At 35.7% G+C, this 27,438-nt stretch overlaps 1 protein-coding gene and 1 long non-coding RNA gene across 5 annotated transcripts in view; one reads left to right on the top strand and one right to left on the bottom strand.

The window, feature by feature from the left end:
- The window catches only part of ARHGAP15 (Rho GTPase activating protein 15), a 629,485-nt gene that overhangs the window by 486,210 nt on the left and 115,837 nt on the right, over window positions 1–27,438 (bottom strand). For all 4 annotated transcript variants that reach the window (XM_005573073.5, XM_045368219.3, XM_005573075.5 and 1 more), the window contains one exon: window positions 17,958–18,047. In XM_005573073.5, coding sequence (XP_005573130.1) covers window positions 17,958–18,047 — 90 coding nt within the window. The remainder of the gene's footprint in view (window positions 1–17,957; window positions 18,048–27,438) is intronic.
- The window catches only part of LOC135966679 (uncharacterized), an 81,179-nt gene that overhangs the window by 16,267 nt on the left and 37,474 nt on the right, over window positions 1–27,438 (top strand). The window lies entirely within an intron of this gene.

The raw sequence follows: 27,438 nt of genomic DNA, 5'->3' as shown, positions 1-27,438 counted from the left end.
TCCAATTTGCAACCACATACAGAACTATTTCCTAATCTTTTCTAACATAAGACTCATTTTGGTTTTTTATATTCTTGGGAATTCCAATCAGTTTAATTGTTTGACAGAATTTTTCTGCTTTTCCTTAGAAGGTGTAAATTTTTCAAGTGCCAGCCACATATCCTAGAATATTTCCCAGGAGTGGCAGCTAATTGCAACTTGGTTTACTGGGACTGTTGTTTGAGGGCCTTTTTCTTTGTTTGTTTTAAACCAATATGCTCTACACTAGAAAAATAGGATTTAACACCAATGTCTTCAAAGTAAAAAAAAAAAACAAAAAAAAAAACTACACTCTATAAAATTAGTTTGCCATGATAGTTACATACATAGAGTTGAATTGCAATCATTTTTCACTGACACTAGTTGGTACTTTTGCTAAAATTAAAGTAGTTTTTACTTGTTGCAACAAATCTAGAGCATTAAAAATGAGGTTTATGCCTCATTCTGAAAATACAGATGGTTTTTTTCCCAAGTAAAATGTGGGGTTTTCTATTGAGCAATTTACATTAACGACCATCATTCTCTCTGCCATCCATTCTAATATTATCACTTTAGTATCCATGCCCACATGGATATATTTCATAAAACTAGCTAAATTGTTTTTGTGCTAGATATTTGTATACTAGAAAATAATTATTTCAATAACAAAGATACCCAACAGCCCAACAGCATATCTTCTCAGCAGAGCATTTCCCAACATGCCAAAAAAATTTATGCAGGATATGTATGCACTTTCTATCTTTAAAGATGGTATACAAATATCTGTGAGTAGAACAACAATTCATTTGATGATGTATAACATATATTCGTTTACTACTGGAAAAAGGACGAAACCTATTTACGTGTTTCAATTACTGAAAGCAAATACTTTCAACCGTTACCTCATTTTTGTCACCTTCAGAAAATACTTATTTCACCCTGAATTCTTTGACCTTCAGCTCCTATGATTTATGCATCTGCTTTGGACTTAAATAATTATTGATGCAAATTTTCCATATTCCCAACACTTCTGAATTTAAAAAATAGATACGAATCGGTCTGCAGGTTGACATATGTTGTTGAATAACTTGACACTCAACAGTGTTTATCAAAGGAGCTGAATGGTTCTTTTAAATGAGTCATTATGTTACCATCAATTACAAGTACTCAAATTATGTTAAATGTGCTTTTATCTCTGGAATGGCTTTATGAAATTTTACCTCATTTAAACAATAGCAACAACAACTATGACAAACCTTTATTTAGATTTAGCAAGTGATCTGAATATTTAGTTGTGTAGGGACTGTCGTAGGGTCTACAATTCTATACCACGCCAACTAGTGTTTCTTCCTGCCGTCACCGTACATATGGAGGGCTTATGCATTTGTGCTTTGTTGGCTCTGTGACTTCCTTAGTCCCATGAAATGAAGACAGGTGTGACACATGCCACTTTCAGGTAAGAGCTTTAATGGCAAACATGTTGCTTGTCACACCCTTCCAGAAAGAGACTATTCCATCAACCTGGATCTCAAAGTGAAGACAGTATGGAGCTGAACAACAGAAATTTGTTCCCAAAGCATAGGTAGCCTATTTTGGCTGATACAGGGGCCATACGTGGAACTATGATAAACCAAAACTCTAATGATACTTGGTCCTTTGTATTGTCCTGTTAGTATTTTCTTCATTAACTTATTTTTATTTATATTTTATTTATTTAGAAACATGAGCAAATCCTAAGCAAAGTTTATGAAAAAAAGTGTAAGAATTTTGTCCAAAAAATGGAAACCCTATGCAAAATAATTTAAGGAGACCTCTATCTCTCTGCCTCTGAGTCAGATTGGAGTCATTAAAATAGAAAATCATATCAGAAATGTTTCATTTTTAATAAGTAAATTTAACAAAACATGTTAAGTGAACAAAATAAGAAACATAACAATCATAGATATATATTGTTTCCAAATTATATCTTTTGTAAAAGCAATCTACCTTCTTATAATGGCAACTACCAACGACCTTTAGTCTGCCCTGTTTTAGGGCCTAGCAAAATAGTATTCATCAACAGCAAGTAAGCACTCTACATAATCCAAGTCTTAGTTACTTGCTTAGAGCTTGTACTGGAAATATATTTCAGCTACTTTCTCCTATCACTGAAATTTTCACCATAGTTTGATTTGTATTACATTGAAAAAAATAATTTTGCGTGACTTTACAAGATAAATTGATAGTATTATCAAAAGGACATTTTATATGAAGTGGGAAAATTTATTTAAAATAACTGTGGAACAAAGGACATAGTGGGAAACAATGGGAAATAGTTGAATGTTATTCAGTTTCCTCACCATAAATTAGACATTTTTGAAAACTGACTCTTCCAAGTTTCTGGAGCTCTACTCAGTACTATGAAAAAATAATAACTGAACACCCAGTTTCTAAAATAACTCTGAAAAAAATCACTTAACACCTAGAGTTTGATGTAACTGAATAATTTTACCCCCTGTTTTTCATCAGTTTCTATTCCTGAAGTTAACCTAAAATAGATTTAGAAATAATATATTTTGTTGAAATTTTAAATTTTAATTTAATTGAAAGAATTCAAATAAATTTTCAATCCAAGATAGAACAGACTTAGCGTTATGAAGCTTTAATATGAATACACTATGCTTATCTTTGGTTTATCTATGTCAGAAAAATTCAGAAAGAAATAAGTTAAATCTTGTTTACATATTTTGGGAAAGAAAAAACCTAAAAGTTAACAAAGGCAAGTCTGAGAATTGCATGTTCACCTTACCCAAATAAATATCACTGGCCTGGAATATCCTACGAAAACTCTCCAGAATAATAACAACACTTTCTATGTGTACATTTTTTAAAATTAAAGAAATTGTTGGAATACTTAATTCCAAATACAAAGAAATATAGACTTCACATTTTTTTCTAAACTGGTGATTTTTAACATGCAGGATCTTTTTCAACTTTTAGAAACAAATAGCAAAATACCATTTGCAATAAAAATATGTCAAATACAATTTTCTCAGGTAATTTTTTAGCTTTTCAATCAGCAGCACAGAAATCAAAATTTCTTTTCTTTCCTCTAGAAGCTCTTGAAGTGCAAAAACTTTTAGACTATGTTTAGATTTTCCAACTGTAGCTCTATCTGCTCTTATATGTCTTACAGCTCAATTTTGGGGTTAGAACTTCTACAGTTGTTAGCCTAGTAATGATCTGTAACAACCCTGGATTCTGCTGGTTCGTACTATTAAAAAAAATCACAGATATTCAATTTTCTCTGATTTTCAGGAGGCCAAGAAAGATCCTATCTTGAAGACTCTGAACACCCTGTTCCATGAGCATTTTCTGACATTTTTTTCCCTTGTAACTTTTCAAGCCAAATTATATTGCCTCCACCTAATGTTGCAAAAACTTTGGGTGAAAGCCCAAAGTGATTCTAAGACTCTGGTATGATTCCGTGTAACCTGGCATCCTTCCCGGAAGTTAACTTTGTTAGGCAGCTATTTCAATAAACAATCTGAGTAATAGAAAAGCTACATGACCAGATGAAATGGCACCACCTGCATGTTCTCTACAAGTCTCTATGGAGCTAGTGCTTGATAATTAATTATTAGAAGCTGACACCAAGAACTGTGGTCTCATTACCTTTTTTCCAAGGTCCGTTATACCAGTTGAACTTGACTTTCAAATGTCACCATTTCTTGTAAAAATCGAACTATTGTATCTGTAGACATTACTTGTATCAATTAGCTATTGCTCTGTAACAAACTAGCCCAATATTTAGGGGTTTAAAACTACCACTATCTGCAGACAATCAGGAATCTTGGCCTCACTCAGATATTCTTATATGGTGATATGACCACAAGCCCTGGACTGTCATCACTAGGTAAGTTAGTAGATTGGACAATAGGAGTATTTCTGAATGCCATTCATACATCAGGGTGGCTATTCATAACTATCAATGCCTGCAGCAGGTCCAGGCTGTCACGTGAACTCCTTGACTCTTGGGTGTATGATTCAGAAAATTTAGTGAGAAAGTGAAATATAATTTTACTGTGGAGTGTGTAGTAGGTTATACTAACAGCCTCACAACAAAAGTCTATAAGGTTCTGGAGGAAGGCCTTACCTTCCACAGCAAAAATATCCTTCCCAATTGAAAAGTACCTTCTGGCCTATTGCTGGGTCAGAATAGAGAAGGAACATCTAATTATAAGACATCAGACAACTCTATGGCTTCAGCTTCTTATGATGACCTGGGTGTTTTTGAATTCACTGAATCAGAGAGTGGGCAACAATCCACGGATTGAAATGCTGTATTCAGAATTTGTCCCAAACAGGTCTAGAGGGCTTAAGAAAGTTCCATGAACAGATGGATCAAATTCCCATTTTACCTGTCACTGTTAACACTGGTGTCTCTCCCTGAGATCACCCCTAGGGCTTCATGGAGATGCTTGAAGCCAGCTGATGAATGATGAATAAAAACCTCAAACCTGATTCATGGATGGGTTAGCTCAGTTTGTTGGTGAGCCAAAAAAAAAAAAAAAAAAAAAAGACTGCAGCTGCACCCTACACCCACCCAGTCATCTTATAGGACTGTGGTGAAGAGAAATCCGCCCATGGGACAGAGATACAAGAAGTAATCAAGAGGAGGTAGCCTGAGGTTAGAATATAGACTGATTTCCAGGCAGTAGAAGGTGACTTTTCCTGCTGTTCAGAGGCCTGGAAGGAGACAGTCTGAAAGATTAGAAACAAGAAGTCTGGCAAATATTAGAGGATTCATAAGAGTGTGTCCAGGGCATGCAGACCCTTATCTACATCTACCAGAGGGTAAGCCAATGCACCAGATGACTAGTCAGTTGAAGTTCTCTAGCCTCTCTTTAGTCACTTAGAACATGCACAATAGACCCATGAGTGGAGTGGCCATGTGGCAGAGATGGAGATGCGGCACACACTCAACATCATGGCTTTTTCTCCTCAAGGCTACTTACTACTGTTGATTCCATGATCTTCCAGCAGCAGAGGCAGATACTGACCCCTTCAGGACAAACTAGGTGCTTGACAGCAAACTGACAACATCAGACCCCTTCAGTCCTTGGGGGAACAAGGATTCATTCTCACTGGAATTGACATTAACTCTGTGGGTTTGCTTTGCCTGCTTATGGTGTCTTTAAGATCTGGTGTCTTAAAGATCTCCAGATCTTTAAGAATGCTGAATTAGCAATGTGGGGTGATTCATGATATTGCCTCAAATCAAGAAAATGAGGAAACTGCAACACTAGGCATGTAACCTTAAGATGTGCCATTCTTACTAAATGTCACATCACTTGGAAGAAGTCAACCTGATCTAACAATGAAGTGACCTCTTAAAGTGTCTGCTTAGGTAGTAGTTTGGAGACAGGATCCTGTTTTTTGGGGTTCAGTATTCCAAGATGCAGTATATTCACTGAATCAATGCATGGTATACCATCAATACATGATGTTACATGACATGGTATCTCCAGTAGGTGGAATACAGGTGTCCAAGGACCAAAAGGTAGAAGTAAGAGTAGCCCCTGTAGTAACCTATCTTCAGCATTTATGCTTCTGGGTTTTGCAACTTTGGCTCTGCTGGATTAGAGATTCTTATTCTTGGGATATGGGAGAGTTCTGCTTCTAACAGGGATTAGTAAGTATCATGAACTTAAAGCTATGACCACTGCATGGTAACTATGGATACTCAAGATGTGTACAAGCAGGCAACTAAAATAACTACTATATTCATGGGGATAACTGACCCTAATTATAATGAAAAGGTAAGGTTGCATATGCACAGTGGCAGGAGGAAGAATAAAACTGGAAGTCAGATGATTCACTGAGATGTCTCGTGGTGCGTCTAGGCCTGATGAGAGCAGTGAACTGTCAACTACAGTGAACAGGGCGTGACAATGTGAAAAAAAAAAAAAAATCAAAGGTTCAGACCCTGCATATACGAAGGTCTGATTGACTTCATCAGGCAAACAAAACTGACTAGACTCCTCCTGGCTGAGGATGAGGAAAATCTAGAATGAGTGAAGGTGGTAGATGATAAATACCAAATACAGCCTCATACACAGTTGCAGTGGAGGAGTAGAGCTTTTATATTTCTTTTCTTTTCTTTTTTTTAACTTTTTTATTAGTTCTTTTGTAGAGATTGAGGCCAGCCACCATCTTGAAGACTTGGCAACAGATTAGATTTAACGTGAGATACAAGTAAATTTGAATATTGCAAGAGATAAATTGCATCAGATGCTTCCTGTGCCCTGCCTCACATCCTCTTAGTTATGTGGGTGTCACTACAGCTGCAGCTGGTGCAACAGTTCTGTGTGGACTTCAACTCCTTGGTATTGACTGCATCTTGCCTCAGCACACATTAGACATCTTTTACTTTCTGCTGTGGATATTTCCTGGTTCTGCAGAGTAGGAAACCTGAAAAAGCCTTCTTGACACACCCATCCATGAACAGCCTGAAACTCAAGATCTAAAGACATTATCCCCTCCCAGAGGCACCCAGAAACCAAAGGCTCAGGAGCTAAAGAACAAATGCTTCATCCTGTCCATCCTTGCGTGGAAAATTCTGGCAAGTGTCCTAGCCACCCTGTGACCAACTCAATAATGGATTCTGCATTGGCTTTTCTTCCTTCTGTTTCACTCTTGCTAGTTCTTAATTTCTGCTTTCTGCAATCAAACAAACTGCTTGCACACAATTACTAGTCTCAAATTTTGCTTTCAGGGGAACCTAGCCTAAGCCAGAAGGCAAATATGACGAAACTATTTGCTTAAAAAGTTTTGAAACTAGATTCCTATGAAAGAAAAGGGTCAGCCAGGCGCCATGGCTCAGGCCTGTAATCCCAGCACTTCAGAAGGCCTAGGCGGGCAGATCACCTGAGGTCAGGAGTTCAAGACCAGCCCTGGCCAACATGGTGAAACCCTATCTCTACTAAAAATATTTTTTAAAAAAATTAGCTGGGCATGGTGGTAGGGACCTGTAATCCCAGCTACTCGGGAGACTGAGGCAGGAGAATTGCTTTAACCCAGGAGACGAAGGTTGCGGTGAGCCAACACGATGCCACTGTACTCCACTGAAACCGGGGTGACAGAATGAGACTCCGTCTCAAAAAAAAAAAAAAAAGAAAAGAAAAGGGTCATTCCTCCACCGAGATACAGCTGTCACTCTCATAAAATTTAGCATAAATAAATATACCATCAAATGCCCCACTATGAAATGTAACATCCAGCAATTACATACTAAAGGATTTAAGGTAACATCATTCGTTACAGTATATGAATGATCCTCCTGACTAAATGGGAATTTAGCGTTAAGTAGCTGTAAAAGCTGCCGAAGAGCAAAACGTTATTGAAACAAACATTAGCAACTTATGACTAAAACCTGGGGCATCCTGACCATAGCTACAAGGTTTACTATCTCTATTATGGAGCCATTAGAAACCACCACAGGGTTGTATCCAAGTCTATTGGGAGAATAATTTACTTGAAATTTTATCCTTACAGATGAAAGAGACAGGGATATAATCATTATTGATTTTACTTTCTTTGCAAGGTTTTATTGTTGTTGTTGTTCATATCCTCTTCCTAAGTGTGGGTAGAATGGAGAACAGAGGAAGGATGGGGAATCGAGCCATCTTCCCAGAGAAGTTGAGCAACATTCTTCCATAAGTCAAATTACGTATTTTGAAGAACAAATTATTTTTAGTGGTAGAAATAGCTAGTAACAAAGGGAATATCAAGTATGTATTCACAGACTGAAAATCTTACCCACACATTTAAAGATAAAACCCCAAAGTCTTACTTTCAATATAGGCATTTCCACATTTTCTTGTAAAGCATAATATTCATTCAATATATAATTCTCCAGATTTAGTGTAATGGTTCTTTGTTATCTGACTTTTACTAAATCAGAAAGCAGTTTAATGATACAGGGAAACAGGCACTAGAAACTGAATATTAACTATTAAATATCATCCCTGAGAATTCAGAAAACTTCAGCTTTCCTCCTGGGGCAATTTTAACTCATTATCTCCTATAATCTTCAAAGACCTGTGATCTGTATAAATAGCCATTTAAAGGGTCAAGGGTTTCATTACACACAAGAGACTTTCTACAATTATTGGAAACGTAAAACCATACTAAAATTACAGAGATATCCTAATTCTAATTGGTTCTTGTTAAGAATGAGTTAATACACTGATGCTTGAGAATCATCAAAATTTCTTAAATTTTAACTATTTTATTTTCAACAAAAAGTGCAATGTGAACTGAATAGTATTTGTCATTTAACTTAAAAATCCATGAAGAAGGATTACGAGTTTGAGTCATTTAACAATCCTACCAATTTAATATAACAATTGAGTAAATGGGAAGAAATTTTAAGTTTTATGAACCTCTATACATTTTCTTTTTTGAAGTTCTAAATTATATTATTTCTAAAGTCAAATTCAGTGAGTGATAACTTAAAAAAATTCATGCTTGGATCCAAATGAGGGATTAAAGCATCTCATGTATAATCTTATTTAAGCAAAATAGCATATCTTTAGATTCAATAAATCTTCTTAATATTTGGATACATACTTATTTATTTGCCAACAGAAATGAATGTCGATAAAATTCATCAGTCAACAACAGCCAAGAGTAGATAAGCCATGTAAAATATACTTTCACGTTCAGGACAAAAGATATCCAAGTATCTCATTTCCTCCCCTGAATCCTCCATTCCACGACAAGACAGGGAGAAAGGACTGCCTTCAAATGAATGACATGTAGGGCCAGAGGATGTCCACATTTATATTTTACCACTTAAAGCTCTGCTTTAAATACCTCCCAAGAGCACCCAGTCAAGTCAAATCAGAGAAGTCAGTGTTGAAATGCCAAGTAGCCACCAGATGGCAGCAATGCTTTTATGAATAATGCAGCATTCTGTGCAGTCCATCTAAGATTTCCTATGTTAATAATAGAACAATCCTTACTTTAGCAAAAGGACAAATTTGCTTGTAATGAAGCCAGCATTTTTTTCCATATTGCTAGTTATATTTTGTGGGGTTCAATTGTTTTGTAGTATTTGCCCCCTCCAAATATTTATTTTCATATGCATTAAACGTTAAATTGAGGTTGAATTTCATTCTGATACTGTGGTAGAAAATGCCTGTAGCTTGAAACAAATATTTTCCTTTCTGATGGACAAATAACATCTGTGGTTGTAAATGTTCCAGTATAGCTGTCAAAAGAGAAGGGTTTCACATAATTTTCTGCCACCCTCATCAGTACATCCTACACATCAAAAGAGTGTAACCTCCCTTTGCATGAATTGATTTCAAATCTATCACAGATCTCAAATATCAGAAGCTTGTCTTTTACTTGATCAAGGGCATGGGAATTTTGAAAATGAAGCATTGCTTAAATTCAACTTCACACACACACACACAAAAACCATAATCAAGGTCTAAGTTACTTGGCAAAGGAATCCTCAGTATTGGTATTTCTGTTTTCGAGGTGCTTCAGCAATTTGTAAATTTTGCCACTGTATTTTTTTTGGTTTGCACTTGTTCACCCAGAAAGTGAGACTGTTAGAATTTCTCCCGGTGCTGGAAATACAATGTTAGGTAAATTGATGAGGCTGAGGTCAAGAATCTAATAGCTCTCTACTAAAAAGAAATGCATCTAAACCCTCCATGTGAACGCCTCTGTCTTGGTTAAGGCATCTCATACCCATCTGTGTTATCCGAAAACAGTTCAAACAGCTTCCTTCCTGATGTCTCCCCAGCATCAGCCATTTCATTTCATTGTTTCACTTAGGCCATCTCTCAACATCCTGTTTTGTTAAGATAAAAGAGCAGCCTCCTCCCTTCTTCAAATACCAAGAATCCTTAACTGCCCTGCAGTGTTTTATATCCTTTTGATTTTTTTCTGCTAAATTTTTAGTAGTATGTTTAACTCTTACATTGAGAGACTGTATGCATAGATGCCATAAGTGGCCTTTCCAGTTATGCGTGAGTGTGGGCATTTTCCTTTCTTCTTAAACTTATTTTTCTGTTCAAGCCTTTGTTTATGGATGCTTGCTTTGTTATTTTCTTATATTGCTTTAAACATTGCTCTGAGGTTTCAGCTTTGCTCACCACTGCCCAGATTTTCCTCCTGCTCAGTGGCTTGTGGCATATAAACACTGAAAAAAAAATATGTGTGTGTGTGTGTGTGTGTGTATGTGTGTATATATATATATTCTCTTGCTTTCAGATCCAGCCTCATTACCTTATGTTTCTAAAAACTGAATAGCATCATCTATCCGCCAGTGATCCTATGCTATCCAAAAGCACTCAATTTTATTTCACCCTGTGTCATCCTTATGGACAAGCTGTAAAATGTGATACCATTTACTGGCCCCATCTATTACGTACCAGCTTTAGGGATTAAATTGTTCCTTTTTCTGGAAAAAGTCTGTTTGCTATTAAAAATCATACACAGCATGAAATACACATGGCTGCTCTCTTTAAAACTAAAAAATATTGAAACAGATACGAAAAAGGATCCCTTGGCTTGAATATTGTCTTGCTAGCATCAATATAGTATTTTCTATACTCTATAAATGAGATTAAAATAACAAGTAGAAAAACCATACACTTGTTGATTCTACTTTACTCCATAAAATTCCCCAGTGGCAGTGGTTTCTTTTGACCAGGTTCGAGTACATCCTGTCAAGTCTCAGGTTTGATCTCCATGTGGCTCACTTAGTCTCATTCTGCTTATGGGTATACAGAGAAAGTGCGTTGCAAGCCACAGGAGCCCATGGATGGCATAGAGACCATCACACTAGCTCTACCAAAACATCAAGAAACAGATTATGTTCCATGAGAGGAGGGGATTCACGATATGATGTTGGTAAATGAAGAACAGCATGGTGCATTTAGCCTGGTGTCAGACTAAAACCCAGAATTTATTACAACTGCACAACTCGCATCTTTGAGCTCACATAGCCAGCTATTCCAGAAGGTAATGTGAAGTGAGCTATCCAGTTGTCTGAATTCATTAGGTCATGTGCATCCATTCTTCTGCTGAAATGTTAGAAACACAAGAAGGCAAGTTGACTTTTTTTTTTCATTTTTATTTTGATTTATGTTATTTTGGAAATACAAAATTGGGGACCAAAATGTACTAATACTACTATTTTCAATCTTTACTGTCATCCAGTTGCATGCTGCTTTGATAGTTCAAAAAGAATGAATCTAGCAAGGCAGCGTTATGCCCTCTAGTAGTGAAACAATGAAGGTGTGCAAATGAGCCTACATCCTTGATGTCTAAGACTTTGACTAGTGAGCTTCACGGAATCACCCAGGCAACATACAGTTCATGTTGTTTTCCCTAACCATATACTTAGTTTATATATCTTAATTCTAGATCTCCAGAATATATCTTATAAAAAAGATTTATTATTTCTTAGAAAATTAAACCTGCAAAAAGACAATGGTTCCCAAGTCACATTATCTGAACCAATAGGCATGTTCTTCATTTGCAGAATGTACTTTCCATCCATCTTCTTGTTTCTGTTTCTCCTTTAATCAAAGCTAACATGCTCTCTTGGTCTCATCTAGATTCTTACAATCAATTTTATTTCCTGTTCCCAGATTCTATCATTTGCACTCAATCTTTATATACCCCTGACATTCGTATTCCTAAATCAAATCTCGAATTATAAAATTCTATGTCGCCTTCTGTGTAAAATCTGTGTAACCCCATCAACAAAAGTGAAGCTAAAAATCATACAAATAATCATATCTCTTTCCCTTCAATCAGAAAAACAGTATTGTACTGATACCTCAGCAGGGGAGTAATAAGTGTCACTATTGTCCCTCTTTCACTTGGGACATAGTTGCTACACTTGTCTCTAAGTTACCTTTTGCAAGTTTCTATTAACAGCTTGGTAGGGGGCTTTCAAGGTGATATACTTTTAAGTATTAATTTGAATATGTCATTGATTAACTTAATTGGATATTACATTAATGACACGATAAGAATAGCACATTAAAGTTTAAGGATCTATATTCTTAGTTACACAATAAATGAAAATATTTTCATGTTTTGTATTAAATGTCAGTCTATTAAGTTCAGAAGGCGACAAAAAGACCAGAAGTAGAGCAGAAATGCTGAGTTGCATTTCACAGATATTTACCCCTCTCAACCCTATTCTTCTAAAATTCATATCTGGAATTTCCCTCAAAACATTGTGAGATAGTGTGGTTAGTAGATGAATAATGAAAGTCTGCTGTATTTATATTAAAATCACTTCTTTGTAGTTGCTCTCAAACACACAACATATAGGATTGCTTCATTTTAGTATTTACACAGATGGGCAGGTGAGGTGAGGACGGTCATCTCATATTTCATTGGCGTGACAAAGTTGGAGGAGGATCCTGCCTTGGGTTTTACATAAAGTTACAACTGACACAGCCCAAATTGGAACACATGTCCCCAGACTCATGTGTTCTCTCCACTGCACCTCCTGAATGATGGATGAATTCCTAATAGGTAGATAAAATGATTGGGGACAAGTTGTAGAGCAAAAAACGCTGTATTCGACATTAATGCTTCTCTTACTCTGGTCTATTTTTAATGTCGTGTCTTTTGAGATACTTTGAGTAATTCTCTAAAGTGAAACCAACTTTACTGGAAATCTAATGCATGTATGAATGTGAAGAATCATCCTTTTGCATTTAGTCTAACTACGAGCGCTGAAAAATGAAAGAGAAAATTGGTAAAAGCTCAGATTTATTTTAAACCACCACTTGTAACACAAGGAAATGGATAAAAGCACAATACCAGCCGTTTTCCTTTTGGCTTAAAATTATAGTTTTTTTAAAGATGTTATTAAATTATCTTCACATTAATAAACTTAAGTAGTACTTAAACATTTTAAGCTAAGACATATTCAGATCAGAAAGATCAAATTATGTTTAAATGTAATGCATATCCATGGAGAACATTGCATAAAAATGTTTAATATACATTATTGTCAGAAGACTCCATTCAAAGTCAGAAAAGTAATATAAATAATGATAAATCTATTCTGAGGTTTACTTTTAGGGACAGAATCTGTCCCCTGAGATCTATATTTTAATATATTGAAAAAGAATCTTGAAAAAGAATCTCAAATCCAGGAAATGTGACCATGATATTTGTTGAGGTTACAAACTGGTGGTGGCGGGGGGAGGATAACAGACTTTCATCTTAAGTCATTTAATTTTTTCTGCCTTTCAAGCAGCAAGCAGGCAATTGACATATATTCCTAAACACCCATGATTTATTATTTGGTAGAATTATCCTACTGAAAGCATGTAATCTATAGAAGAGCCCAGTGTATGTTTTTTAAAAACTTTGTTAAAGGAAACTCAGGAAAACTGAGGCCCAGTCACTGTCTGGCTTTAAGAAAAGGTAAATTTTTAGAGTAAAAATGATTTAATTATCTTAACTATCTTAAATGCTGTCTTATAACTTGAAAAAGACCCAGGAAACAGTTATCTTCCTCATCTTTACTCCCTATTGACACCCTGGAAATTTTGGAGTACAGGGCCTACATTGTGGATACAAATTCCTATTTAAAAAAAAAAAAAAAAAAAAAAAAACAGGAGTGAATCTGTTTTGTTTCGTTTTACTAAAGGAATGCAACTCTACCCTTAGCAGTAACAACTTATTCAGCTGAAAAGTTCAGTCTTCTGGTTTAATAAGTAGAAGACAATATGGGATATAGTTTCTATCTATATATTTTCTTTGGGGAGACAAAATTAATTCGCATGACAGAATATTTATGTAAAGAATAAGTACTAAATTTAATGACATGGAAACAATTATAGTGCTTTGAGACACTCATATATTTAATAAGGGGGGGTATCTCCTTGGAGGTTGGGGAATTTTTTAGAGATATATCAGTTGTCTATTTGATAGCCATGTCACGAACTTCCTTTCCCTAGACTTTCCAAAATATTTAACTCAGAAAGGTTTATGTTCAAAGGAAAAGGCATAAACCTAACTGAAAAATTTCCTTCAATTTGGAAACAAGAGGTTTTTCTTTTTTCAACAAACTTGCTCTAAAATATTTTGCAGCCATTTTCGCAGTTGAACTTCCTACTGAAAGATTGTAACTGCCTAATGTGCCCAGCCAGGAAACAAGGTGACAGTAGCCCCTCTTGTGTGAAGCAAGCTGCCTGACAATGCTGCCATCCTTTCACATGGTTTTATTTAGTTATTACAACTATCTCTCTGTAAATGACATTTAGGATTATTTAAGATTATGTTGTAATCCTTTTAATCCTTAGTGCTTTAAATTTCAGGCTAAACACCAAAGAGCAAACTAGCACTTAGCAGGAATGTTTAAAACATGTGGTTTGAACATAAATCTTTTTATTCACTCTATCCCTGATGAAGACCTAGTGTTGCTCTTAACTAAGAAAACTCGTACCCAGCTCATTATAGCTGAGTTGCTAAAGGTTTCTCAGACTACATCAAACTTGTGACAGTCCTTGACAATGAACATAAATGCAGAATTAAACAAAAGTTAGCAGCAATGGACATTTACCATTTTATCTTAGAATTTGTATGATCTTTTATAAATGTGTAGTGTCTTTCTGTGTTTGTGCGTGGAAGTGCTTACTCTATTTCCTAAAGTCAAGCTATTAGGTGTGTATATACACAGGTATAGTATATATACATATGTATATTTGCATATATATATTTTATGTTTATAAGTATATATATTTTACACATGTATATACATGTATATATTTTAATATAAATTATAACATCTAATATATACTTTGTTATAGAAGTTAATTCTTTTATTATTTATTAAGAAGTACCAATTAGACCAAAGAGTATGCTGTTATAAAATATGTAGATATTCTTAAACTTAGCAAGCGAGCATCATTCTGATTTACTGAAAGTTGTTGAATACTAAAACTTAATAATTAATGTTGTCATTGTTATGTTTCCACATACCAATCAAATAAGATTGAATCCATGTCAACTGTTTGATAGGATTTCAACTAGGAAGGAAAACTTGGCTTTTAATACAAAGAGAAAACAACTCAAAGATCCAAAGAGCATATATGAACAAATGAAATAAATGAAATCTGTCCATTTTTGGTTGTCACAAATGTGTGCTTCTGAGACTTGCAAGCATCTCTCAGGCACACACAATTTTTTGTTTGTTTTCCTATTCATTTTAAGTTCAACTTCTCTGCAGACATTGTAATTACGCGGCATACAATTGCTAATCCATCAAACTTTTTTTAAAAGAGAGATTTCAAATTTTAAGATTATTTATAATTTTGCTCTTCTTTGATTTTCCTTGAACCAAAAATCTCAATAGTCACTTGCTATCTGTAATCTATAATTCATAGACTGAGATTGAACACCAAGCCTAATTCAAACTTGGAATTCTAAAGCTATTTCCGATGTAGCACATCAGCTGAAGCTATGATGGTCTTTTTCAGTCAGGAAGAAATACTTCATTATTCTGTAGATAATGAAACCATTGCACACACACTCCAACGTCCAACAATGCCTTAATACCATGTTTTTGAGATATAATCATGTTTATTCTGATCATTTGAGAGTTCGACCAGCTAATGTATCTAATCAAATATTGATGCAAGTCATCTAGATTTAGCTCTCTGGCAAATCCTTCCCGATGCTTTTTTGTTAACAGAACTATAAAAGCTATTTATATTGTTCCTCTCAAAAGGCTTACTCTCATAGTCTGGATCTATGGATATGTATTAGTAAATTTTACCAAAACTCATGCATTTAGGTGATGAAAAGATTTCAGCACAACAAGGAAACCAAGGGATTCACTCAAAAAGAATGAAACAGAACATGAAACTTGAATCTTTTCTTTCACTTTGTTATTCACAATATCCTCATGATCACCTCTTGTTTCTCTAAAAGTACAAGATTTTTTAAAAAGTGTCTGTAAGAACACTGAGGCCCCATCAACTGTTCAATTACATTATAAACAAAACTAGCTGGCAAAATTTTCACCTCCAGAAAGCTACCAGAAGTGAGAATACTTTTTAATATCTTTGGAAGGATCTACATTCAAAAATATAAAAATCAAGTAGAAAATTGCAACAGGAGGTGGTTAGTCACATCCTGGAAAGATTGGGATGATACACACTATCAACATAGGTGGCTGACATGTATATCTGTGCACATAATGCTCATAGTTATATAAAAATATACATGATTTTTCATCAATATTTTCAGCCCTCTATGCATCATATATAGTTGACTGTCATCCTCATTTGTGAACTAATTTAACTCTTCATAAGATTAACAGAAGAAACTGAAAAAGGCTGGCTTAGCCCATCTCCAAAGAATTGCTATTGTTCAAGAATAATGTCTATGGCAAATTTCAACATCTTTTACAGTGTTGGTGATTAGGATGCTAAATTCACAGTACATAATGAGGCTCTACCACTGAGCTTACCCGGTCTAGTTCAGAGCTTCTTAAGTTGATCATCTAGGTTGTCATAAGGCTAGGAGTGTAACCTCTAAATTGTGTTATTTATGGTAGAATAATAAGAGTAAGAAAATTGGGGAAAAAGGGAAGTTACTGATCTATAGTTCCTCGCTTTAAAGGACAGTGTATTTCTCCTTCTTGATTCTGTAAAGTCACATTTTAGTCACTTTCAGCTTTAGAGCATTGACTTCAGGACAAGTGTTTTTGGTTTTCTCCTATCTTTTCTCTCTCCCTTTTATTTCCTTCCTTAATTTTATTTTTAATTGACAAATAATAATTGTATATATCCTCTCACTTTCTTTTTTGATAAAAAATCTCTATACCTAAGTAAAATAAAACTAGAACCAGAATAGTAATGTATTCCAGAATGTGTTAAAATATTTAATGGACCCAAATTATTTGGATATACCTGAATAGCATCTGGAAAATACAAACCAAACTGGAAACCAGCTTCTTCCCCTCAGTGAAGAGTATAGGTAGAAAATGTCACCTACCTATGCTTCTATATGACCCAATTATTAATTTCAACAAAGCATTTAAGAACAGAAGAACTGACTTCTATTCAAGGGCCAACATGCTCTCAGAAGACATTTAATTTAAAAATAATTATCATAATCTATCTCTCTTTTCTACTAAATTATATAAATCCTGAAATATATCTAATTACTGGTTACTTTGGAAATATAAAAATTTCATATAAAATAGAACAAAAATCAAACTCCATAATCTAAAATTATTAATTGCCAGATAAATCATGCAAATTAGGTGATTTTGGTAACATGTGAAATTACATTTTCCAATTTTATCTCTCTCAAGGATTTCATCTGGTTCTTGCTATTCAATGGAATATGATTGTAATTATGAATCAAGTTGTTTTTTTCAAAAAACTAAAGTATGCAATATGAAAGAATCTTTTTTTTTTTTTTTTTTTTTTTTTTTTTTTATAGCTGTTCAGCCCTTTCCATTCTTGTAAGTTACACTGGTAAATGTAATTAATGACTGGAAGGCAAGAGTGTCAATGAATGTAACTAGCTTACACTTGGTGAATCTTAGTTTGTGTGCATCTGAAAATTCTAGATCAAATCTATTTAAGTCAAACATCCTATGTTTGAACCCCAGACATCTACTACATATACTGCAAACTTCAATGACTTTTATATGTTTATATTAATCAACACGCAACATATATTTTGTGTCCAGATAGCAACCAGTCACCAGAAAAACAACCAAAAAACCAAAAATTCAACTGGGAAGAGGAGTCACCTTTCATGACCTTCAGACAACTAGTTCTTGTACATGAACACATCACAAGAAGGTAGTCTTATTTTAGTTACCCAAGAGAACTCAGATTTAGAGAGAACAGGAATAAATTGAATATATGTAACATTCTTACCTGAAAGACATTCTTTCTGCTCGATTTTTCCTTGGCCCATTCTATGTGTGCTCCACACAAATCCACACTTTCTGGTTTGTGCCCAGTTTTCTGTAAACACAAAAATGAAATAAGAATAAAAGGATGCAACATTATAGATGGATGTCAGAGAAATAGGAGTTTTTTAGTTAGTAGCTATACATATTTATGATATAATGCCTTTGTTGTTTTCCCCAGGGGAAACCTAATTTGTAGAATTTTTATTTGGGACCTGATATTTTTAAATGTCTAAAATTAAAGACCTATTTTTAAAATTATTTAATTAACTGTAGACCATAGGAAAAATTAATATCTAGAATACTGATATGTTGAGATGGTATTCTTTAGTAATTTAAGAATAATAAGTTTTAAAATCTGTTATTTAGTAATATGGAATATTGCTCTTCAATTGCTAAAGTAACATAAAAGCATGTTAAGTTATATTACTTTTAGACCTAACAGTAAAAGAAAAAATTGATAAATCATAATGCAATGCAAAAAACTGTTAGAGTTTTAGCTTTGCTACTACAGTAAAGTTGCTTAGAATCTGACTACATCATCTAGAAAATTGAGCAGGTGGATTAATCTCAAAGTCCCCTTGCAGGTTTGTTTCACATATTAGCAAATTCAATAACATATTTATTAAGTGTCAACTATGCCTTTTAGAAATTCACTTTTCAGACTTTAAGACTATATACATAAATATAATTTCATTTAGTAAATTTGACTTAGACAAAATAGATTATAATGTGTGCTTCCTACTACACAATTACAACGTGGGTATTACTTAAAAGATGTTTTTTATTTCAATAATTCACAATAATCACTCATATTTGTCTTTTCATATTTTCACTTGATTCAAGTTAATCATCCTTATGCAACTTTGCATTTGCATACCTCCATACCACCAATTATTTTTTAAAATGTTTAGCAGTTTGGAGAATTTCTTTACTATTTTTTCAAGAAGTTTCTCCATAGATAAATTTTCTAGGTTTCTCTATACATTCGATACTTTTCTCAAGTCATTGTCCATAAAATACTTTAGTATATGAAGCTTATAATATTTTTAGACAATGTTTTTAACATTATGAACATTACGATAAAACATGAAATTATGAAAGAATGGTAAATATATTTTAAAAACATTCTGTCCACATTTGTTGCCTCTTAGCCATTATATCCAATTCTATAAGTTTAACATAAATAGACTTTTTCAGAAGCCAGAAATTTGTCTTTTAACGGTAAATTACGAGGTTTCTGGCAACTGATTTTTTTTTTTTTTTTGAAACATTGTATAACTCTCCTACAGGATAAACTAGCAGGCAGGATAGAATTTGATAGCATAACTACCTTTTTTGTTGTTATTATTTAGGAACCTCTGGAGAAACCCATCAAGAGATTTGGATCAGTGTAAAGTTTTTACTGGTTCACCCACACTCTGCCACCCAGGTGATCACTATTTTAGAAGATTTCAAAGCATGATAGTGGTGTTCTTTATGAAGTGATTTATGACGTAGAAAAATTAGCAACATGTTTCTTATAGATTTAATTAAATTAGGGGATACTCAGAGCCAACAAAAATAATCATTAAGAGTATGTAACAAAATGGTTTATTTTTCCCATACAGTCAAGTCAGGGGAAAATAAAAAGGTATAATTATTTTAAGAGCACTTTTTATGTTCCAGGTACTTACCTAAGTACTTTACAACAATTAGTAATAATTTGTTTAGTATATAACCTCTGTATCATAGAGAGTTTGTGGGTAATTATACAGAAGCCTAAGGCTAATATGAGGAAGATTCAGTATTTTCCTTGCCTCTGGAGCTCTAGGGCCCAGCACAGTGGCTAACACATTGACACAAAATAAGTGTGCAATAAATGTTAACCAAATGATTCTGTGAAATCTTACACTCACAACTTTATGAGGTAGGCATTATCATCACTAAGTTATAAGTAAGAAAACCTGCCAGAATGGTTAGGTCAATTTCTTCAAGGTTACCCAGCTAGGAAAGGAGTGGCCAGGCTTTAGATCCAAGCAGTGTCACTGCACAGACAGTTCTTAACCATGATGCAGCCCTTAAAAATTGAATATACACTGTGATCATATGCTAAAAACATGTAAGAATTTGGGAAAAGCTATGGCTTTCTCACTAGACTCCAGAATAGACATATTCATCTTGTTTTTGTCCTTCTCTGTTAAACTTGATCTTGCCGTAGGTCCTTTACACCACCTGTTTACCTGGAATACCTCCCAATCTTCACACGGCTGGCTCCTTCTTATCCTTCAGTTCCCAGTTAAATGTCACCTTGTCAGAGGTCTTCCTTGACCGTCTTATATATAAAAGAGCTGTACTCCAGTACTCCTTGTTACTCTCCATCCCACTACTTATTTTAATTTCACTGCAGCCCTCCTCCTAACTGAAATTAACATATATATTTTTATATGCTGACTGTCTGTGTTTCCCCCACCAGAATTAAGCTCCCTGAGCTAGGGCCTTGTTTGCCTTTCCCTCTACTGTTTTTCCCAATGTATGGAACAGTGCCTGGCACATAGTTGTTGTTCAATGAATATTTGCTGAATTCATGAATGAAGGAAAAATACCAAAATGCAACTAGCTTTTGTGCTTTGGAAGGAAGACTTAAGTGTCTCAAAATTCCCAATTTTACAGCAATTAAGATTTGTATTTTTTTAATGGTTAAGCAGTCTTTGGTTTGTGATTTGGAAAAGTGAGAAACGGTTTAATGGACTCATATTTGGATTGAATGTGATATTACACACTCAATTAACATTTATTGCACACCTACTATGTGTCAATGTGTTACCCACTCTGCTGGGCTCCCTGAACTCCAGGGATAAGGGAGATACTGACTCTTCCTTGAAAAAAATCTCACATTAGCTTTAGATTTCTGTATAATTATCTACAAACTCCATATGCTATAGGGCTAAAGGAAACCTGTTTTTACAACAGTCTAAGCTTTTACAGTTTTCTCATCATCTAGCTTTGTCAATCTCAAAACGTTCTCATCAGTATCTGTTGTGCTGAATCCTTATTAACCCCAATAGGACTGAGGTTCAAGAGGCCAAAGATGAGACCCAGAACCAGCAAACAAGATATGGGATTTTACGAAGGGTTTACATATCAGGGAAAGAGGCCAGTGGTGCCAGGTTGGACAGGAGAACCATCTCATGTACAGGAATACACCAGTGGCAGCGGGCTGGACAACATAACTACACAGCCCAGCAGCGGAGGGCTGGGCAGGAAAACCACAACCTCTTGCTACCAGCATGCAGATTATATAGTATTTTGACTTAACACCCTCCCTTTAAGGACCTCCACCTGGCAACCTTCATCCACCGCACCCCAAACCTCAGAGCCTCATTCACCTGTGTGGCCTGTGATCCACGAGACTGGATGAGGGCTCAGGTGTTTCTCATGGACAAAGAACGAATTTCCAGGTTAGCTGTTCCTGGATTCCCTAGCTTGAAACACACGTTCAGGTGTGTCTGTCATAGAGGGTCATTCCAAGGAGATTCTTAATCTATTGCTATCAGGTGTGTTTACCCTACAGCTTCCTAAGGCAAATCTCACAGCACCTGGCATGGGTTTATCACAATCCAACCCCTGTCCGTGGCTATCCTCTCCAGGACCTTGCCCAGTCTCTTGCATTACTTCCAATCTCACTGCTTCACCTTGTCTCCACTTCAGTGATTTTCATTCTGCTGCTCATCTGACAGATTCCATTTTTGGAGATTTTCTTACCCCCACCCTGTTATGTGTGTTTCTGATGCTATTAAAATAATCGACCTTTGTGCAATCTCCCAGTCCCTGAATTCCTTCCTGGCTTCACTTCCTTTCATGTCCAGGCTTATATTCCTGATTCCACAGTTACTTCAACCACCCCCTCCACCTGCCTTATCCTCCAAGGATATCACTCTCATCTGCTTGCCCCTCCATAATATTCCTCATATCCCCGAATACTGGAGAAATAACTTTTGACTACTTAGGGTAGCAATGTTACAAATAATGTCTACCTTCTTCAGCTGAGCCTTTGACTCTGCTTAGCAAACTTTGTATGTGTTCCTAGTCACTTTCTCTTCTTCCTCTTGACACTGCTCTCTGAAAGCTTCAACCCTTATAAGTCCACCCCACGACATGGTTTGTTCCGACTTCATGGAGATCATAGCCCTTGTGCTAGAACAGTCACAACTCTTCCCACTTTCATACTTAGTCTGTGTAATCCAAATAAACAAACGAATATAAAGTTTAATGATAGCTTCCTCTATTACACTCTGAAACCTTAATATTGATTTCTCATTTACTTCTTACAACAATCTTGTGAAAATATTACCAGTGCTTTCAACTTACACATGAAGAAACCTAAGCAGAGAGTGGCCAAGTGCCTGACATGAGATCATGTACTTAGAAAGTGCCTGAGTTGATATGAATTTACTTTTATCAGATTCCAAGTTCTAGGGTTTTGATCACAATGGAATCCATGGCCTCTCCTCCACACTCATCTTTTCCTCCTACTAGTTCACCCACCTAAAAATCAACATCTTTTTCAGGACCAAGAATAATAATTCACATTTTCTATTTTTTTCCTTGAGTCATCATTTCCCACTTTGTCTTCTGGCCCCAGAATTCTGGGGCTGTGACTGGCCCATCTGTCTAATAAACAACCATACCTTGGCAGGACAGTGGCCTCTGTGAGTGTCAAATTACCTGACCTGTCAGTACCATAAAGCACAGAAAGGACTCGCAAGGCATGTCCTGCTTTGCCTCAGAGGAAGAGCTACTCCTTCTGCCCAAGGATTATTTGTCTCTAGTTCCTAATTTCATCCAGTCTTGTCCCTCATTTCCGGAGCTGTCCAATAATAAGAATTTCACATTTCCTTCTACTTTCTCCCTCTCAAATAGATTATATCTTCAGCCTCTAACCACGTTCATCACCCCTGTTTATAAAGAAAAAAATAGAAGAAAAGCAAGCATCAACTCCACACCCTCACTTTTTCTCAATCTCACTTATTTCCTTTCCATTATTGCCAGATTCATCCTTCTCCTCAGTTCATGTTCTCTGTTTGCCCAGACTCCATTCTCTTCTTCAACACTGTAGTATGATGTTTACTTCCTTCTTTGACTTTTCTAAAATGTCTTAACCATTAAGGTCAACAAAAACAATCTGATGCCTTGTTTCCCATCTGCATCTGACTTGAACTCTGCACTCTTAGATTCTGTTGGCCCTTCTCCTTAGAGCCCTCTTGTTTCTTGGCTATAGAAGCATTTTTTTCTCTAAATTCTTCTTTCACCTTTTATACTCTTCCCTTTCAGTTTCTTCTACTGACTCCTCTTCCTCTTCCCACTTTCTAAATGTTGGTAACCCCAGGTTTAGCGTTCTAGGCCCTCATCATTTCTCCTCACTCATGTGATTCCTATGGGTTTTGGTCTTGCCCCTAGTCTTGCCCCATCCCCTGCCATATGTTGACCCCTCGATGGGTGCCTCTGGCCCCCAGCTCACTCTGATGTGTCAGAATTATATTTTCTACACTATCATGAGAGTGTAGCACAGACACCTCAGTGAAATCATTATCTTCTTCTCCCACCTGCCTCCTTTTCTCTATTGCTTGTCTTACTTAATAATCCCTTCACTCTCTTCGCCTGAAAGTTTCTTAACTCCCTCCTTTCTTTCACCATCCATAATCAAAAGGCACAAAGTCTCAAATTCTGGAATTAGTTCCTTTTTCTCCATCTCATGACCCTAACCTCAGTAGAGTTCTTATTTTCTCTCACCAGAATTCTTCTACCTCTTGCCTCTGTGGCCAAAAACCCTTGCAATACATTCTCTGTATTTTGACCTTTTTTCCCCTCAAAGACACAAACCTCACATTGTGAAACATTTATCTATGGGGTAGTGTCCAAATCCTTTGGTAAGGTATACGAGCTCCTTTCTGTCCTCCTCCAACCATCCCTCTCGGTTCTATGCATTCTCCCATTCTTCTCCACACCAGCTATGCTACATCCATGGCCGTTTCCAAAATGCAATGTGTTTTCACAACGCCAGACATTTGGGATTTGAGTATGCATTCATTCTTTTCATCTGAAATACATTTATCTCTCTCTTCAATCTACCCTGCTTGCCTGCCATCTGCCGTAATCTTGCTCATTTTCAAGACAGAAGTTAAAAAAATAAAAATATCCACGGGGAGAATTTCGCCTCTGCAGGTAGTCACTTACTCCTTCCACCATTTCTCCTATTTGAAACATACTGTGTTACAACTCTTGTTAGTCACACATTGCTACTCCTTTTTGGTGTGTTTTTTCCCCCTAGCTATCCAGTAAGAGAAGGGGGTTTGTCTTATGGTTCTTTATTCTTCCAGAATCTAGCAAAGTGGCCCCAAATAAGTGTTCAACAGATATTTGTGAACTATTGAAATAATTGAGGAACTGTATAGAGAATGACAATGGAAAATATCGGGGTTGATTCCAATGCATTAACAAATAAAAATAAATAATACATCTCAGAATGACAGTTTACAAAGAAAGAAGTATGTAGGTGGGTACAGGATAATATTTCCATTTTATACCGACTTTAAGAACTGATCATCTGGTACAATCAAAGTTAATAGAGATTTGGGGTGAATTCAAAAGTATGACAGAAAAAAAACAAAGTTATTGGTAATAATAAATATATTCGCTTTAAAAAGAGAAAACTAGAATAAATAGCTTGAGGATTGTGTAAAAATTGTCCTAATAAGTAGTTCATTTTCACAAAGCTACAGCAGAAAGACCTATGCCTGAAGAACTGTTTTAGGGAATAGAGATTATTAGAAGAAAAACTTCTCAGTATTTAAATGTTAAATATTGGAATAAGTAGTTCAGTAAAGTTGTAGAATTTATTTGGAAGACAATCAAGATTTTATTCAAGAAGCCTGAAATTAAAGAATCCTTTAATAGAAAACATATTTCTGATTCTACAGCTATAAAACACAAGAAAAAGTCTGCTAATGAACAGCACGATGCCAATGGATCATATTGTACATCATTATAAAAATACACTTTTTTAAAAATGACTAAATATGAATTTAAATATAGGAATGTACACACCATATCTCTTCTGGGGTGAACTTAGAATAGAAATAACTGATTTTTAAAATATTTAAATAGAATTATTTAAGAGTTACTGCTTTTGGACAATAAAACATAAAAGCTTCTTTTTTAGAGGAATGTGAAGTCATTAAAAATTGACCCTAGGTCTCTCGCACTTCTGATTTTTATTATTCTCTTCGTCTATCTTCACCATTTCCCAATAACAGCTAACAGAGTATTTTCTCTGTAATATTTTTTTCTCCGACTTAGATTAAACCTGTGGGATTAAGTTTCCCATTTTTCTTTATGGGATATTTGGGGTCCATAGTCTTTTAATGTATATTAAGAAAATATCAAAGGCCAGATGCTCTTTAGCTTGATGATAGCTTCCATGATGAAGATTGGGCATATACGCAGGCCACAAATCATTTGACCGCACAGCCTTATACCCTTATTACTAGATGTGGTTCAAAAAGAGAGACAAAGCTCAGATTTTATGAAATAGGTTATTAGCGCCATTTTTTATTTTGGATTAATTGCTATTCCAGAATATAGACTCAGATTGTCCTTATCATTTTGAAACACGAAACACAAAATCTGTTTAGAGGAATTAAGTTTTATCACATAACTGGTTTTGATTCTGGAAAATTGTTCATGGAGGAGGATAAAACTCATTTATATATTCTCATTTGGGCAAAATGATTCAGGAAAGAGGAGTGAATGGATACCTGATCTTATTAATGTCTAAAGTATGGCCCCTGTCAACATAAAAGAGGATACTTTGATTATAAGATGTGAGTTTTATGTATATGAATATAAATGATGTTAATAATAACAGAAATTGTTTCTACAGTGAAATTTCTCAGTATATTACATGACCAAATCAAACCACATTTTCAGAAAAATAAACCTTTGTTAGTGATTGTGGGCACGAGAATGTTATGTGCTTTTTGTTTGTTTTTGAGGAGAAAGTATTCTATACTTTTCAAGAAATGAGCACCTATTGCATTTGTTTCTGAATCAAAATCTTGCTGGAATAAATATAATCGCTTCTACTTAGTTTATTTTGTTCTCAACTGATACAGTTTTACATTTACATTATATTAAAAAGGTAATTTATTTCTGCAAGGTGAATAGCTTGGGTACACTTTTGATGTCTCAGGTGCCGCCTCAGAGTTTCCCCTTAGACTGTCATCCACTCAGTCAACCTCAGCTGTCCCTGTAGATGACCATCTCTGCCTGGGCAATGCAGTCCACCTCTTGAGAATGACCAGTCACCTTCTTGGAATGCCAGACTTTCCCCCCAAAGGCTGCCAGATTATAGAGGGGCCTTTGGCTCCTTCCACTACTTCCTACTTTAGATGAAATGCCACTTTGCCGGGTGTGGGACCTGGCTTTCTGAGTAGCCTCCCAAGGCTGAGGCAGGTCCAACTGATGCAGGCAAGTGAAGACTCTCGGTGGTGAAATTTAACCAAAAGTTCAGGAAATGGGAAAAGTGCAGGAAATGGGAAGAAATATGGGAGATAAATTCCTTTTCCTTCTTCTGCTCCCTTCCTCCCATAGATTGGTTTAAGCTTTCACCAGTGTACTTGCAGCCCCTTTTCTGTCTGTCTCTTTGAAGCTCATTGTAGAGGGGAGCCAACATGGTAACATCCCTGTACCACTCCCCATCATTTCTGGCCTGACTTCCTTTTCACTTCACTCTCTGTGTCCTGGATTTGTACCTCCCAAATAAAGCCTGGCTCTTAATTCAGGCTTTGTCTTCCAGAAAACCAGGATTGAGACAACTGATGTTGCTCTCACTATGGCAGAGGCAAATCGCTCTCCACCAAAATGTGTGCTGTGGTCCCTCTTCAAGCACCTTTAGTTGTCACTGGGAGCCAGTTCGCCAGCTGAAGGCTTTATTTCCAGCCCTATTTGCATCAGAGAATGTGGCCAATTATTCATTCTTACCACTGGAATGTGAGCAAAAAGACTTCTAGGCACATGCAGATCTTTCCCACATTCTCCCTTTACCCTTCCCTCATCTGCCACTACTCCTAACGACCGTACTCTATTGCTTCACGTAATAATAACGACAATGATAAATACAATTAAGATTTATTATGTTTGCTCTGTGACAGGCACATTGCATCAATTTTCTCATGTGTGGTTCTATGAGATAGTCACCTTTGTTAATCTCATATTGCAGTTGAGATAGCCAAGAAATATGTGAAAATAAAGTTATCATTAACATTCGAAAATAAACTAGAGCAGCAAGTAAAACATTAACCTGGGATTCCTAGCCCAGGTGATCTGACTTGAAAGCCCCTGTTTCTACCTAATGTGATACTGCTTCTCAGAGCATTTCAATTTAGTAGTGAATTTTTAAGAAAGAC

The sequence above is a fragment of the Macaca fascicularis genome, chromosome 12 (assembly GCF_037993035.2).
Source record: "Macaca fascicularis isolate 582-1 chromosome 12, T2T-MFA8v1.1".
NCBI lineage: Eukaryota > Metazoa > Chordata > Mammalia > Primates > Cercopithecidae > Macaca > Macaca fascicularis.
The sequence above is the reverse complement of the archived record's forward strand: the minus strand, read 5'-3'. Positions and strand labels throughout refer to the sequence as shown.